This window comes from Xenopus tropicalis, chromosome 3, assembly GCF_000004195.4.
Source record: "Xenopus tropicalis strain Nigerian chromosome 3, UCB_Xtro_10.0, whole genome shotgun sequence".
Taxonomy (NCBI): Eukaryota; Metazoa; Chordata; class Amphibia; order Anura; family Pipidae; genus Xenopus; species Xenopus tropicalis.
Genome location: NC_030679.2, coordinates 90345115 through 90360915, shown reverse-complemented (window position 1 = coordinate 90360915; position 15801 = coordinate 90345115). Strand labels below are relative to the sequence as shown.

The 15801-nt window shown below is 36.7% G+C and overlaps 1 protein-coding gene across 2 annotated transcripts in view; it reads left to right on the top strand.

The window, feature by feature from the left end:
• The window catches only part of scaper (S-phase cyclin A-associated protein in the ER), a 157332-nt gene that overhangs the window by 71336 nt on the left and 70195 nt on the right, over positions 1-15801 (top strand). For both annotated transcript variants that reach the window (XM_004915978.4, XM_012966882.3), the window contains exons 18-19: positions 3321-3473; positions 4163-4270. In XM_004915978.4, coding sequence (XP_004916035.1) covers positions 3321-3473; positions 4163-4270 — 261 coding nt within the window. The remainder of the gene's footprint in view (positions 1-3320; positions 3474-4162; positions 4271-15801) is intronic.

Genomic DNA, 15801 nt, shown 5'->3' with positions numbered 1-15801 from the left:
AGATGCTATCTCTAAGTGTCTGTGTGCAGAGCTCTCTCCAGCAGACTCCTGTGTTACTACTTCACTGCATCCTGGGGTTAGACTCAATTAGCAATGTTAGACAGCAGATTAGCACATGACCTTTCAAGTACAGCTTCCTTCTCAGAGCCACAATTCCCCTTTATGCCTTCAGCAGGGGCTTATGTTTATGATTAAAGAGAAGGGGCACTAGCTACATATTTTGGGGAAACAGTCTGTCTGCTAGGGACACACTTTCAACAGTTGAAGAAAACACTTTCAGCACTAGACTGGTAAATAAAGCAGAGAGATTATTATATGATCCCCTTATATATTTATACATAGTTATCATATCTCTCCTTAATCACCTCTTCTCCAGTTTAAACAATGCTGACGTGGCTAGTCTTTCTTCTGAGACTTTCCATACTTTATACCAGCTTAGTTGCCCTTCTTTGGGCATCTTCTTATTCACTGATCTCTCATTTGAGCACTGGAGACCAACACTGCATGGCATATGCCAGGTGGGGCCTTACCATTGGTCAGTAAAGTGGAAGAGAATTACCTTCTCCTCATGTGAATCACCTATTGATGCAGCTCAAAACCTTGTTTGCCCTTGCAGCTGCTGCTTGGCATTGCTTGCTACATCCAAGTTTATTATATACAAGGTCTCCAAGTTTCTTCTCCATTATAGATTTGGCTAGTGCAGTCCCATTAAAGGTGTAAGTGCCTTACATATCTTTACATTTCAGGTTCATAGCCTTACATTAATCTACATTGAATCTCATCTGCCAGTTTGTCAAGATCCTGCTGCAAGGATGCTACATCCTAGCTGCAATTAATTGGGTTTCATAGTTTTTGTGTCATCAGCAAACACTGATACATTACTTACCCTCATTAATAAACAAGTTAAATGGACCCAGTACAGGATCCTGTGGGATGCCACTCAGAATCCTACTCCAAGTAGAGAATGTACAACTGACAACTGCCCTCAGTCCTTTAGCCACTTTTCTATCCTGTACAAACAAAACTTAAGTTCACCAGCAGAGCAGTTTCACAAACAGATGTCAATAACAGATAAGCTGAGAAATTAATTTCAAGCAAGCACAGGAGTAAGTTATGACTTTACACATTCAATAATAAATATTTGTGTCTCTGCATGAAAACAAGATACATTCTCTTTTATAATCATGTTTATAAAATGGTTTATAGACTTAGTCAACAAATGTAATGTAGGAAAATATGATACTGGATGTGAATGTACTGTTCTAAATAAAATTCCTGGACGCTGTTATGCACAAGAGGAATTATTTCTGTCCACGGATCATACAGTGGTATCAGCTATACTATATTCAAACCAAAACAAAGCAATTTCAGGGACTTTTTAAGACTTCTGAAAAACGTAAAAACAAGTCTTAGGCATCTTCCTTCTAGATATGTGTGCACAATTAGGTAAATTGGTTAGTAAACGAGGCATACATGATGTACCTAATTTTTGCTTAAAGGAGAACTTAAGCCTAAAAGAATATGGCTAAAAATACTGTATTTTATATAGTAAGCTTTCTATATAAGCTCTGTTTTTTAGCAGTCCTATTACTGTAATAATGCATGCCTTTACATTGCTCTTTGGACTGCATACTGTTATGTTTAGGGGCCCTCAAAAACCATAAAAACTGTAGCGGAAGGTATGGGATTTTTGTAGTTTATAATGTGAGTTGACTCCTAGGCTCAAGTAACTGAAAGAGGCCCATAGTTTTTTTTATATACATCAATGGAAAAGAAGATGGGGACCTATTGGGGGGATCTCTGGAGGCACAGATCTTCACTGCTAAAGGACTGTGGTGGTCCTGGGCTGGAAAACATTAAAGGAGAAGGAAAGGTAAAAATCACCTTTTACCCCAGGCTGGTGCTCCTGTTAGGAGAAAACCGCACCAGCCTGGGGTAGCTGCAGGGAGTGTTTCCTCTTCCTTCTGTCTTCTGCATCCCGGGGCCGGCGCATGCGCAGTAGAGCGAAAAAGCTGACTTTTTTGTTAAAGTTTGTAAAGCGCATGCACAAGTGTGCAAAGACAGAAGAAGAGGAGACACTTGTTCGCAGGTACTCCGGGCTGGTGCTGTTTTTTTACCACTTAGACATGGAGAAATCTGATTTTTTTTTTAGGAGGATGAAGACCATCTTTTAGGGTGAAATCACAAGGAACTACTAGTAGCAGCTACTTGTCACGGCTACAAAAATAGACAATGCTGATAATTTACTGAATTATTTCTACGTGTGCTTTCAGTATTGTCTATGGCAGTGTATTTTCTGTAGCCAAGACAAGTAGCTGCTACCAAGTAGCTCCATTAGTCTTCATCCTTAGGTGATATAAGAAATTAAGTATTTGCCCATTTTTCTGTCAATGTTTACAAAATTATTCTAGTGCTATTAAAACAATGGTAACTACTTTATCTAAATTTCCTTGACAGAAACTCTTGCATTAGCATCTTGATAAAGAAGTGTGCACAAAATAGCAGATATCGATATGTTTATAATCATAGAACTAATGTCTACAGCTGATCACAATTCAAAGAGCATTCAATTGTAAAAAAAAAAATTACAAATCATATTAAGGGAATTAATTGCACAGCATAGATGTCGTTGACCCACCCTTCTTAACTGGCTTGTCTCTGATAACATGATCTTTGTGTTCCTTGTACTTATAAAATGGTTCAGTTGTCGGCAGTTTACCTCTGTTGCATGTACAACATGCACAAGCTTTCTAAAGTGATAAATTCTATCTACAAAGCAGTACGTTGCTAAATAATGGCAGGTGTCTTTTTTTGTTTTTATTTCACAATTCTGTAAGAAGATATTTAGAAGATGTCCTAAGTTGTAAGACAGTTTTTGAAAATCCATATATTATTCCGATAATATTTATGAGGATCTCCACCAAAAATATTTTTTGTATAATAAACGAGATGGAAATTCTAAACAACTTTCTGATATATTTCATTTTCAGTAGTTTAAAGTTAATTTTTTTTTTTCTAAATGTAATTTCTTTTGAATGAAATATGCCTTTATTCCTTTATTCTGTTCTTTGGTTTTGACTCCTGAAGAAATGTAGCAGAAGTCAGTTGTTCTTCAGGCCTGTCAATAAGCTTTCTTCTGCTGTATTGTTAAGGAGTCATAGATAAGGGTGCAGAGACTTTAAACAGCCAGATAAATACTGCTTTTAGTAGCAATTACATTTAGAAAATACCATAAAATTTTAATTAACGACTAATCTCAATTTTCTTACATTTCTTACATGTATTGCGTTCTTTGGGTTTATATAACTGTTTCCATTTAGCATGATGAAAGTGTTCGGAGGCACCTGGAGCAGATTGAGCAGAGGAAGGAGAAAGCGGCAGAGCTGAGCAGCGGCAGACATGCAAACACAGACTATGCACCCAAACTCACCCCATATGAGCGCAAGAAACAGTGCACTTTATGCTGTGTCACGGTGCGTTGTGTTAGCAGTTGAATCACAAATTATCTTTTCAGATTTTGTTTACTTTTGGGCTGAGGCACTAAAGAAGGGTTGTCAAAGTCATTGCCTTTTAGCTGTTGTGATTTATCTTGGGTTGTTTACAGCAACTGAAGTTTTGCGCTGAAATCCAGCAGTGGAATTTTCAGAGGAGAAAAAGATATTTGATTATTAGCTATATGCTGAGCAGAAAAATTGACCTTGAAGAGCTATTTGCATCACTTGCTTTGTTTACTTAGATAAAGTGTTTAATTGCTTGCATCTAGAAATTCACTTTTTTATGTTAAACCACTCTTCCAAGAAAGCTGTGGTTTTTGGGAACAGGACAATTGTCAGATTGTAATGAATACCATTGTAAGCACATATCAGTTACCTAGGTGCAATAGTAATAGAAAATCAAAATAAAAACAGTGATACGAATCTATTGTTAACTTACCAAGATGCTGCACATTTATATAATTACAGTATTTAAAAATGAATCTTTCATGTAAAATAGTCTGTGATAGTTTCAGATAATTATCTTATTATAAATTTTGTTACCTTATTGCTATTCCATGTTCCTTCTGTGTTAATGAAATGGCTGAAATTTACAAAACATGCTACGCTATGGGTGGGCGGGTTCATTGTAATCCTATAGTGAGCATAATATAAACTTTTCCTAACAGATTTCCTCTGAAGTTTATCTCTTCAGCCACATTAAAGGAAAAAAACACCAACTAGCAGTAAGAGAGAACAGCAGCATCCAAGGCAGGGAACTGTCCGACGAGGAAGTGGTGAGTACCAGCACGGATTCCATGGAGATTGAGTAACATGAAATAATGTTGTAAAGCACCAAAATAAATATGAAATAGTACATGCATTATATGTAGCAACATGAACTTTTTTTTATTCCCAAAAGTACAGATATTGTTAAATAATTAGGAAATGGAAAGTTATATTGGTCCCTTAAATTTGTGAAAAAGTAATGTCAGGTTGAATTGGTAATGACTGGTTATAGGTCACAAGCTTGTGGTGATCATTCTAATAATTAAAGGCTCAGCCATGTTGGTCCTTTGTCTGCATTGTGTGTATTTCTCAAGCAGCTACATTAATTTTGGTTTTAAAGTGTTAATTTAGGAGCTGCCAATGTTCAGATGCCATCAGCATGGGCCATAAAGAAGGAGACAGGCCATGTGTGCCAAAATACCAGTTTGACGTCCCTGCCCTAAAAGATAAAAAGAATAAGTGGTGGCTCTGAAAATAGAGAGGAAGCCCATATTCTTCTGTGAGAAGTAATACAGACTGAACCAAAGCATTTCTCATTATTTCCCCTATTCAGAATGATAACATACATTATGCTTGTTTCCAAAGTCATTAACAGATGTTATAGATAACAGATATATATAGGAAGGCAGTTTTTTTCTCTGAAAGGTTAAAAAAATATATAGTGTGAGGCAGAGTATTTCTTCTATTCAGAGTTACTACAATGCTGTTTTTGTTTGGGAGCATTAATAGAATTGAGCCAAAGGATACCAGTTTGTTCAGATTTATTATAATACATTTTTTGTGAGAGGATGTACAGGTTCAGGTAAGTTTCTAAAATGCAGGCTATTTTGTGAGAAAATATATAGACTGAGCCAAATTCCCAGATCATAGACATTTAAGAACTTGTATTGCTGTAAAAAAACATAGACACACGAGTGGTTTTTAGTGTCGAATTTCAAGTACTGCAGTTCTCTGAATAAAATTGCTGTATCAGTTTACCTTTGCAGCTGGGGTTTTCAGCCTTTTTCAGATAGAAACTAGATTAAGTCTGGAAGTCAGCATTGGGAGCCAGACTGCACAGCATACATATTATCGTTCTTGTTGCATTGGGCATAGTAAACAATAAGTGATAAGTTAGACAACTTCACAAAATATACAAAATATTACTTTTCTTAAGACCTCTGCTACATAAAACAGTTTCTCTGTCTGCACTTATACATAGCCCCTCTGGCCTGGGTGCAGATACACAGCAGATTTCAGTAACAAAACAAGTGAATATGCATTTTTGTGTTGAAATCCACTCCGTGTTTCTGCACCCAGGCCACAGCAGTATCTCTGGGTCCAGACAGACCAGAGAGCAGGTTGGAGAGGAGGGGCTGTTTTGAGCAGCTGCCCCATGTGGCAGTAAACTAAGGGTAAGGATATTTGCCTTGTATATGTATATTTTTGTGTAACTATGTGACCTCTGTAAGTCAATAAGAAAGTGCAAACAAGATGTAATGTCTGTACTTATAAACCTTCTACACTTGCTAAACCATCAGATACTGCTTTCAATGGCAATTACATTTATATATAAATTTAAAACTATTACAAATGTTTAATGTATATTGGAAAGCTGCTTAGTTTCTTTCATTATGCAAAATGTTTGTGGCTGGAGGACCACTTTTAGAGCTGCCTGGTAACAGTACACTTATTTATCATATGAGCTGCATGCCCATTTGCAAACACAGACTAACGTATGCCATTTATAATGATATTACTTGCTTAATAATGTTAAAAAATCCGAACACCCTATATTTACCTAAATAATAACTAACAAGAAAATTAGCATTTTGTTGCATAATGCATTTTGTTCTCATGTAGGGTTAAAGACACAAATAGAAATATTTTGTTTTTATAACAGTCTGTCTTTAAAGTGTCAGGGGGCTTTAAACTTAATTTATGATAGTATGATAAAATCACCGTTCTCGCTATAAAAGATAATTGAAGAACAGAAAAATTGCGCTTTTTCCAAATCACTTTTATTACATGCTGAAATTAGCAGAGTTGGTATTGCTCTCCTACAGGCATCATATTGCTGCCACGTGTATCAGGGTACTAGCTACACATTGCTAAGGTTAGTTCCATTAACACATTATTCATCTACCGTTTGAAATATATAATCTAATCCTGTGGTGATTTCTTTGCAGTTCTCACTTGAACTCAGCTATAATTTTATTCTTTTCATAACAATATTGCACTCTTTTTATAACATTTAAGCTTGTTAGTTTTCCTATGATAATATGAAAATAAATTCTTGGATTCGCAAATGAGCGGATTTTGAGCAATGTCTAGATTGTTCCATTTCCGGGTGCCTTTTGGGTAGAGATCTACATAAAACTGAGAAGCAGCTTAGGGGAGGAAAATGTTCAGAATAACACATAAAATATATTTGCTTGCTTTAAGACTATGGGAATTAAGCATTGATATGATGTTGCATGGACAGGGTTACAGTTAACTATTAAAAAGTAAATCAAGTATTGTGTTCTAAATTAGGCTGCATGGTTATATTATTTACCCCATACCTATGATTTTTTGTAAATCTTGTAATCTAATTATTTACTCACAAGGATCAGACATGGAGTAGTTTGAAGTTCACTGTTTGCACAGTTTAGCACAGACCTCAAATGCTTTGAAAAAAATATATATATATTATATATTAGAGATGCACCAGATCCAGGATTCACCAGATCCAGTTTTTGTAACAAAAACATGGAAGTTGAAAAAATTTCAAACCTTACCTTTTTTTATTAATTTTTTTGATAGTGGTGTCTGCATGGAATGCCTCCATTTATATCCTGTATCGCCATCTTAATTCTTCAACTTCAGTCAATAATCTTTCTTACATAAAAGAGTTAGGTTATGAGAAACAATGGTGCAAGTTTTGGGAACATTTAGAAACATACTGTAGTTCCATCAATTCTGCATTGTTGGAAACAGACTAGATGGTTCTCTTTAGGTGTTACTTGACTGCAGCCAGAGTTATAAAATTTGTCCCAGCAGCTAATGGTTATTTTTTCCAAGGGTGTCCTAAGCTAGGCACTGTATATGGTATATAGGGTGGACTTGCTCTCAAGTCATCTGTTTCTGGTCCAGAGTTTACAGCTTGATTTTTCTGTGCTTTATGTTAACCTGAAGGGAAACCCGTATAAAGCTTTGCTGGGAGCTGTCCTGGAAGACAGGCCCAATTATGGTTAATCAACTATATTTTTGGCGGTATGTCACACAGCGACTAGATCCTGGAAACAACAGCCCTGTCTTTAAAGCAAAAATAGACAGGATATTTGTTAATGGAAAACTAACTATTATACCTCTAAGCGAACATGCTGAATTCAATAAAATATGGCAGGATAGGTTATAGATATGGAGTGACACTTCTCCCTGCCTGTTTGTTTGATGCTTGAGTTGATTTTATTAATATCATATTCAGATTTAAGTTTCTGATTCAGGCCCCTTCAGACCGATTCAACAGCTTATATGCCTGTGTATGGGGCCCTCTAACAGACCTACCCAACTGATATCAGGCAGAAAGTCATCGGGAAGGTTTGATTTTTTTTTTACTATCGTTGACTGCATTAGCTCATTGATGCAGTTCTCACCATGATGACCTCTGTCCCCGTCACTGTGATCTGATCATTTGGCCTGATATTGCCTCTCTTAGGTGGGTATATTGGGATAAAAGCCACTGGCTTGGTGACCTCACAGATCTTCACATGTATGGCCAGCTTTTCTCTGTTTTTTTTTATAATATTATATTAATAACTTGCACATTATGCTTTGCGGAAGGACTAAATTGCCAGAATATTCTGTATCCTTTTCAGAGAGATGGCCAGGCATCGAAGGCGAAATTTATGGGGTTCATAGATATATCTCTACCAAGATGCTATTAAACTAATACAGCAAGCAAAAATATGAAATAATAAGGGCACTGTTGAGAAGGGTTATAACCTGGATATATGGACATATATGGATATTTTAAAATATACAGAAAGTGGGTGTGTGGTATCAGAGGAAAGTAAATTGGGTGATTGCTTATTTACTTGTTATACCAATATGGAACCAGTTAATGATGGAATACTTTTTTAATTACTCAGTTTAATCTGTGTAAGTATAGATGACTAGTTAACTCAGCAGGATGTTCAAAAGAAAATAAAGTAGATCATCTAAAGTTATAACATATTTCAATTCAAACCTATTGTACCCTACTGATTTTAATGGATCTCAACAACTCTGAGCTTCCTAGATATTTCATCCAGAAAAGTGAGAAAACGTGATAAATAGCCAAAAATCTTGATCCACAGGAGAAAAGCTTTTTCAGAGTAAACAATTGATGTATTGATTCTTTTGTTGACAAATATAAGCTGATAAATCGGCTGCAATTTTTTCAGTGCACACTGTATATCAGAGCATGCTAATGCTCATGAAGTGCTCTCTTGTACAGAAGGGCATTGACTTAGAGCGAGGTCAGACGAAGCGGATACACGCTTCTCTCAACCCTTCGCTTTTCTGCCAGGCTGAGAGAAGCGGATCCGCTTCTATATGCTTCTCTGTGTAAGTCTATGGCAACTGTCTGAGTGTGGGCACACGGAGCGAATCGGCGGTCGTCCTGGAAATCACGAATGCCCCATGGGATTTTACCCTTAAGGAATGAAAGCAGAATTTTGCCTCTTTACAAGATCTCTTGTAAGACCTCATCTTGAGTATGCATTGCAAAGTTGGTGGTTGGTATGTAGGAGAGATATTAATGAGCTGCTTAAAGTAGATAAATGTGCGACCAAAAACATATGGGATACTTAAGATACAAGGAAAGTGGGTTAAAATTGGGTTGTTTTCTCTGTGATTGCCATAGGACCTCATACATTAGAAAAACAACAGGGAATTTTTTTTTCAGAGATCTGACAAGATGCCCCCCTTTTATACTGCGGGAAAGGCAATTTCATCTGAAGCAATGCAAATGATTCTTTACTCTGAGGGTGGTAAGGGTGGTCCAAGGCTGGACATTTATAATAAGATTCCCTCAATGCCTGTATGCCACATATTATAAAATCTATGGTGTTGGCTGTAAAATACCTTACTGCCAGCAACGTCAATTTTGTGATTCCGCAGATTCCTCTCTGATGCAGGCCTGCTGCCTAGCAGCTTTCTGTTCGGCAAGATCAGATGGCTGGTGGCAAAAGCGGTTAAGTGGGGCTTAGGTCTGTTTTTGGACAGGAAACTATCCATATGGCATATTCAACACTTTTTTTATATTAATGATATCCACAGACATCAGTCCCTATCAGGATATTATTTATATTTGTTGAGGACACCTTATACACCAAGGATTCCAATTGCACTCTGCACAAAATAACAAAATAAATTCTGTTCTATATTCATGTCATTTTGCAAGGTTGATTTTTTTTTTTGTTCTTAGATTGATATATATTTGCATATTTGTGGCAGAAAGTTGGGTAATTATATTTTAAAGGTTATTGCTTTTTATAAAACAAGACAGATGAACACTTTTTATTCTTTTGGAGGCAATAACATTAATATTTGGGGATAGAGACTCCTTCAGGCACCATAATAGATACAGCTATTTCATTTATATGAAATGATTATTCTCTTATTTCTGAGTGTAAATAAGGTCACTGGCAAGTAATTTCCATCCCATGACATAAGGTTTGATGCCCCATCTGTGACCTGCTTTGTAGCTCAATTCATTCTGACAGCTATTCACTCCCCTTTTGAAAATCAGACTTCCAGTTATATAAGTAGGTAAATGTAATATCATTTAAAAGGGCACCTGGAATATTTTTTCAGGCCAATACACAACTATGCAGCATATGTTTTAGGTTCAATTACAGGACTTCATTCTTCTTTCCTATAAAGTTTAAGTTCTCTTTTGTTCACCTTTTTTTCGAGTTATGCAACAGCAGTTGTCCTGTGTAAACTAATGTATCTCAAAATACCATCATTAAATTATTATATTTCTGCCAATTTCTTTGACTGCTATAATTATTTCTTTTGCTTCCAATCTCTAGCCATTTGGTAAACTAAATGCATACTGCTCAATAAAACTCCCAGTACTGATTGCCCAGTTTCATATAGAAGCAGTAATTAAAGCAGTAGAGTGTCCCAATAGTAGTTTGTGTAGGATGCTGTGTGTCTGTAAGTGTAAATATTGTAAACTGGCAGCACAAAAGGTTTTGGATCACAGAGTTATTGATAAAGCTGTGTATGCTGTGTATATTAGACCACTATGATTTTTTTATAGGTGGGATACCTAGCACTCCATTTATATACAAGTATTGACTTGTGCCAGTAATTGTTCCTGGTGTCACAATATGGGCAGAGAACTGTAAAACAGGTATAGGACCCATTATCCAGAATGCTCGGGACCAAGGGTATTCCAGATAAGGGGTCTTTCCGTAATTTGGATCTCAATACCTTAAGTCTACTAAAAAATCAATAAAACATTAATTAAACCCAATAGGATTGTTTTGCATCCAATAAGGATTATTTATATCTTAGCTGGGATCAATTACAAGGTACTTTTTTATTTCTACAGAGAAAAAGGAAATCAGTTTTAAAATTCTGAATTATTTGATTAAAATGGAGTCTATGGGAGACGGGCTTTCCGTAATTCGGAGCTTTCTGGATAATGGGTTTCCGGATAAGGGGACCGATACCTGTACATAAAGCACAAAATCATTATTTATATTTGTGTTACTTATTTTGTATTTCTAAAGCCCAATTATAGACAAGCCCTCATATGGGGATTTGCCAAGATGCATTAACCCGCAGCAACCAATAGTTTGTTTTTAAACAGGTGACCAGTAAATGCTGTAAGTTGATGGCTGATAAAAAATTCTTATAATGGTCATCTATGTTAACTTCTTGTTCAAGTAAGGATACATTTTGTGCCCTAAAACAAAATCACAAGTAATTGTGAATAGAATTGTTAATAGAAAGCTTCTTCCTCAAAGGAAATATGGAAAAATTAAGGTAAAGAAAATTGTTAGGAAATCAACCCCTTTGTGGAGAATTGTTAAAATGTACATATCCTGCCACTGGGCAAGGTTTGAAGAAAAAAAAAAATGGACAGTTACTGCAAAATGCGATATCATGTCAATAATTATAATTGTCTCATTATTATATTTCAATGTTTGAAATCAAATAAATAAAATAACTTCGCCACATTAATGCCACCTAGAACACTAATTATTCTGCAGAAAGTATTACCTGAGTAAAGAGTCCTAGAAGCTTTCTCCATTTGTTTAAGGGCTCTGGCACATGGGGAGATTAGTCGCCCGCGGCAAAACTCCCTGTTCGCGGGCGACTAATCTCCCCGAGTTGCCTTCCCCCTGCCATCCCACCGGCGAACATGTAAGTTGCCGGCGGGATGGCAGACGCGGTGGGGCGATTTCGGAAAAATCACCGAAAAAGACTCGCGAGTCTTTCTCGGCGATTTGCGCAAAATCGCGCCACCGCGTCTGCCATACCACCGGCAACTTACATGTTCGCCGGTGGGATGGCAGGGGAAGGCAACTCGGGGAGATTAGTCGCCTGCGAACAGGGAGTTTTGCCGCGGGCGACTAATCTCCCCGTGTGCCAGAGCCCTAAGACAGCAGCTGCCATTTTAAGTAGCTTCCCGCTACAGCTGTAGCCATTGGTAGCTCAGATCACACATGCCTAAGGGAGGGGGGAGGGAGTCCTTAGCATTCTTGTGGGGGGGGGCAAGAGAGAGGAGAGAGCGCCACAGACTCTGGCCCCTGGAATTAAGGATTTTTCTGAGATAGAAAGTCAGATACCCTAAGAACATTTTTTTAAAAAAAGCAGACAAAATCCTGTGTTTCTTTTGCTAGTGCCGCTTTTCTGTGAGTGCTTATGGCTGTACTTACATAGACCTTTCTGATAAAGCTTACTTAGTTTTTACCTTTCCTTCTCCTTTAAAAAATGGATTGTTATGACAGGAGTAAGTGACAAAAAAATCTTTTGGCTCCAATTGACGTTAGAGAACAATAATTAAAGCAAAAACCTGAGCATGGGTGGGTTTTTGTTTCGCACTGCAATTAATTTTAAGTTGAATTTGGTGTCCTGGCAAGATAAAGTATATCTTAGAAATTGAACAGTGTCATTTATTAATGACAGGCCAGATTGCAAAGTGCAAAAAGTCAGATGCAAGCCACTGTGTTTTCCACAGTATGTACCCTGTTTGTGAGTTGAAGGGGAGATAGAAGAAGCTTGTTCTTTCTATTTCCAATTCTATTTCCAATTTCTTTTGGATTTTTTTTTTTTAGCGCCCACAGGTCCCATTATGGAATTCAAGGACCTGTCCCTTCTTCACGAATATGTTTTTGAGGGCTGGGTAGAGGCAAAAAGTTGTCCCTCTGCCTGCACCCTCCCGTAACTTGCACGTCATTCAGACACAAAAGTTGTGTGGAGTGCAGGCCATAAAGAGGCCCTGTATTAGTAGTAGTTGTAGAAGCTAGTAGGTAATGATATGACTGCCTTGCACCTGCCGTTACTGTGTTCTGCACCTTGTGCTGGAATTTTAATATGGCACAAGCAGGGGAGCAACAGAGACTGCTGCCATCTGGGTTTCTAGAGAGCACATTATAATTCAAAATTTGACTCAGTTACTAGAGGTGTTTTTTTTCTGCCCTAGCAAAGCGTCACCTGAGGCAAAGTTTGTTACAGTACTTCAGGCTGAATAGCTACTGGGCATGAGGTGCAGAGCACAGCATGACCCTGAGCACAAGTGCCTTACCAAAGAGCACTTGCTCCAACACATGCCCTTGTCTTCTAAAATTACTGCTTTTTATAGGATGCTTCTAGTTTTAAGCTCTTCTCCTAAATTATTTTCATTGGGTAAAGTGATTGGGATAGATCCAAAAAGGGACTAGAAAACTTTGTATTTTAAAGCAAACAAGCGCCTTTTCTACATTCAATCCTATACATTTGTGAACAGAGTAGCTGATTTTTGCTTTGTGTTGTTGGTACTCAACTTTACTATTATCTTTTCTGTTATCTCTGCTATTATGAGGAAACATGGCTAGTATAGTTAGTACAGTAAACAGATATTAGAAAATAATTCATAAAATATGTGTTGTCTACTAGCAGGGCACAATACAAAAAATAACACAAAAGTTGATATAGACAATAAAGAAGGCACATTTTGGGATCTTTTGGGTGACTAAATCGGGTAGTTGGTGCCTTTTGTGACAACATTGTTCCAAAATGATTGTAAAATTGTGTCATTTTAATGTGACTTACCAACTACATGCATGCCAAATAAACTGTAATACAGCTTTAGTGAACAGAAAATATTTCCCTACTGTAACAACTGAGGTATGGTACCTTTAGTTCTGGGCTTAATCAGTGAATGTATGTACTCAAAATTATTAGATGCCATCCAGAATGTCCTATTTATAATATACACTTCTCCCATGACCTCACACACATGATGTCTAGCTGATAATATATACCTCTCCTGTGAACTTAGACATCAGCAACTCTGACCTCAAACACTTGACTCGTGCACATTTGTCCCGTTGGCACACTTTGTATTGCTGCCCTTAACTGTAATAAATCATTGTGAACTGTAAGAACACATTTTTAAAACTCTTAACCCATATTCTTCCAGTTGTTGTTCATTTCATTTACAGTATACTACTTCTTAGCTCCTGTGATGGTGAAGGAAAGATAATTGGCTCATTATTTAAGAATGTTGTGTAAACCAATAATTAGACTGAATAGCACAATTACCTTTTGTAACTTCTAGGTTGTTTTTGTTCCTTATCTCTCACTCTCTCTTTCCATAAATAAAAAAAAAATATTTTGATATAAACTTTGTTTTTTTCTTCGAACATATGATAACAAATACAGCTAATTGCCTCTTGTAAGTCAAAGGATCGCTTGGCATCAGATACACATATTACATACATTTCTTCCTAGTTTAAAAAAATCTCCACGCATTATTGTTGCACCATATTAGCAGGATACTTGCTAGCACCTAATAAACACAGCTACAATAGTAATTTATGACAATACAGGACAGTATTTTCAGTTCTATTACCTTGGGCATTAAAAGTAAATGTTATTTGAAGAGGTCAAGCTTTATCTTTGAAACTTACAACTGAAATGTGTTTACATAAGCTATTTACAGGGAACTACTGTATTAGTAGGCGGACTGAAAATTAATTTTCCTAAACTTTCTGGCAAGTGTTTGCTGGTCTAATTGCATGGAAAGACAATCCATATTTTATTGGTACGTATGCTGCTAATATTAAAGGAAAACTATACCCACAAAATGAATACTTAGCCAAGAAATAATTTATATGCTAAAAAGTGACCTTTCAAAAAAAATCTTTCTAAATTGGAATGTATATATTGGTAAATATTCCCATGTTTCATAGTTTACTTTCAGCCACCATTTTATGATGGTCTGTGTGCTCCCTCAGAGATCACCTGACAGGAATTAATGCAGCCCTAATTGTAAAAGGAAGAAGTGCGGGAGCAAAAGACAGAACTTTGCCAATTAATTGGTTTATGTAACTTAGCATGTATGTGGGCCTGTGGTTTTATTGCTTGCTCTGTGAATCATACTTGCCAGAAACAGGCCTTGCTGTTTAAAATTTTCTGTTTAGGATTATACAGTGGCACATCCTGCTACAAAAGTATATTTTTGTGAAAATTGTTTGTGTAGATGATGCAGGGTCCGACCTATGGACTGTTTTATGTGATATATTTTTATTAGAGACCCACTGAAGCCAAGATTCAGCAGGATTCAGATTCAGCAAATCCATGCCTCTTGCCAAACCGAAACCTTAAAATCACGTGGCTTTATGTCGCGTAAATGCAAAAGTTGAAAATTTCAACTTTGCGTGTGGTTCTTTCGCAAATGATTTGGGGTTCGGCTAGATCCTAAAATAGTGGATTTGGTGCATCCCTAATTTTTATAGGGGCCTGCATTGTTCAGGGGTATAGTTTCGCTTTAAGGAAGAACCCAAGAATATTGTTTTACTTGATCACCTGTTTTACATGGAATAGGGCCCTAACACTGCAGAGGTTGTTCATATTGATTTTTAGCATCTAGATCTTGGCTTTATAACTTTCTGATTTCCTCACTGAGCCTAACAACTGATCTCTGCTTCTCACTAAAGTTTTACCTTGAATTTAATATTCTACTAGCTGTATATATTAGTTTTACCATTAAGCTTTTATTTTCCTAATCTATTTTAACATCATCTTATTCATATCTACAAAACATCTCCCAGGGTGCCCCAATTCTATGAAATTCTATACATTGTTAAGTTATCTAAACCTTTCAGCATTCAGATGCTCTCTGAAAAATCAATCATATTATGGAAATCAAGCCCATTTTCCATTGATCTCTCTAAATTGTTACTTCCCTCATGGAGGGCTTTGCAATCTATTTTTTTCCTGAATTTATTCTGCTGTCAGTGTGTTGCTTTTTTGAAACTTACCATTTGATTATTATAAAGGCTTATAGTAGTAAAGGAATTAGATAAGAATA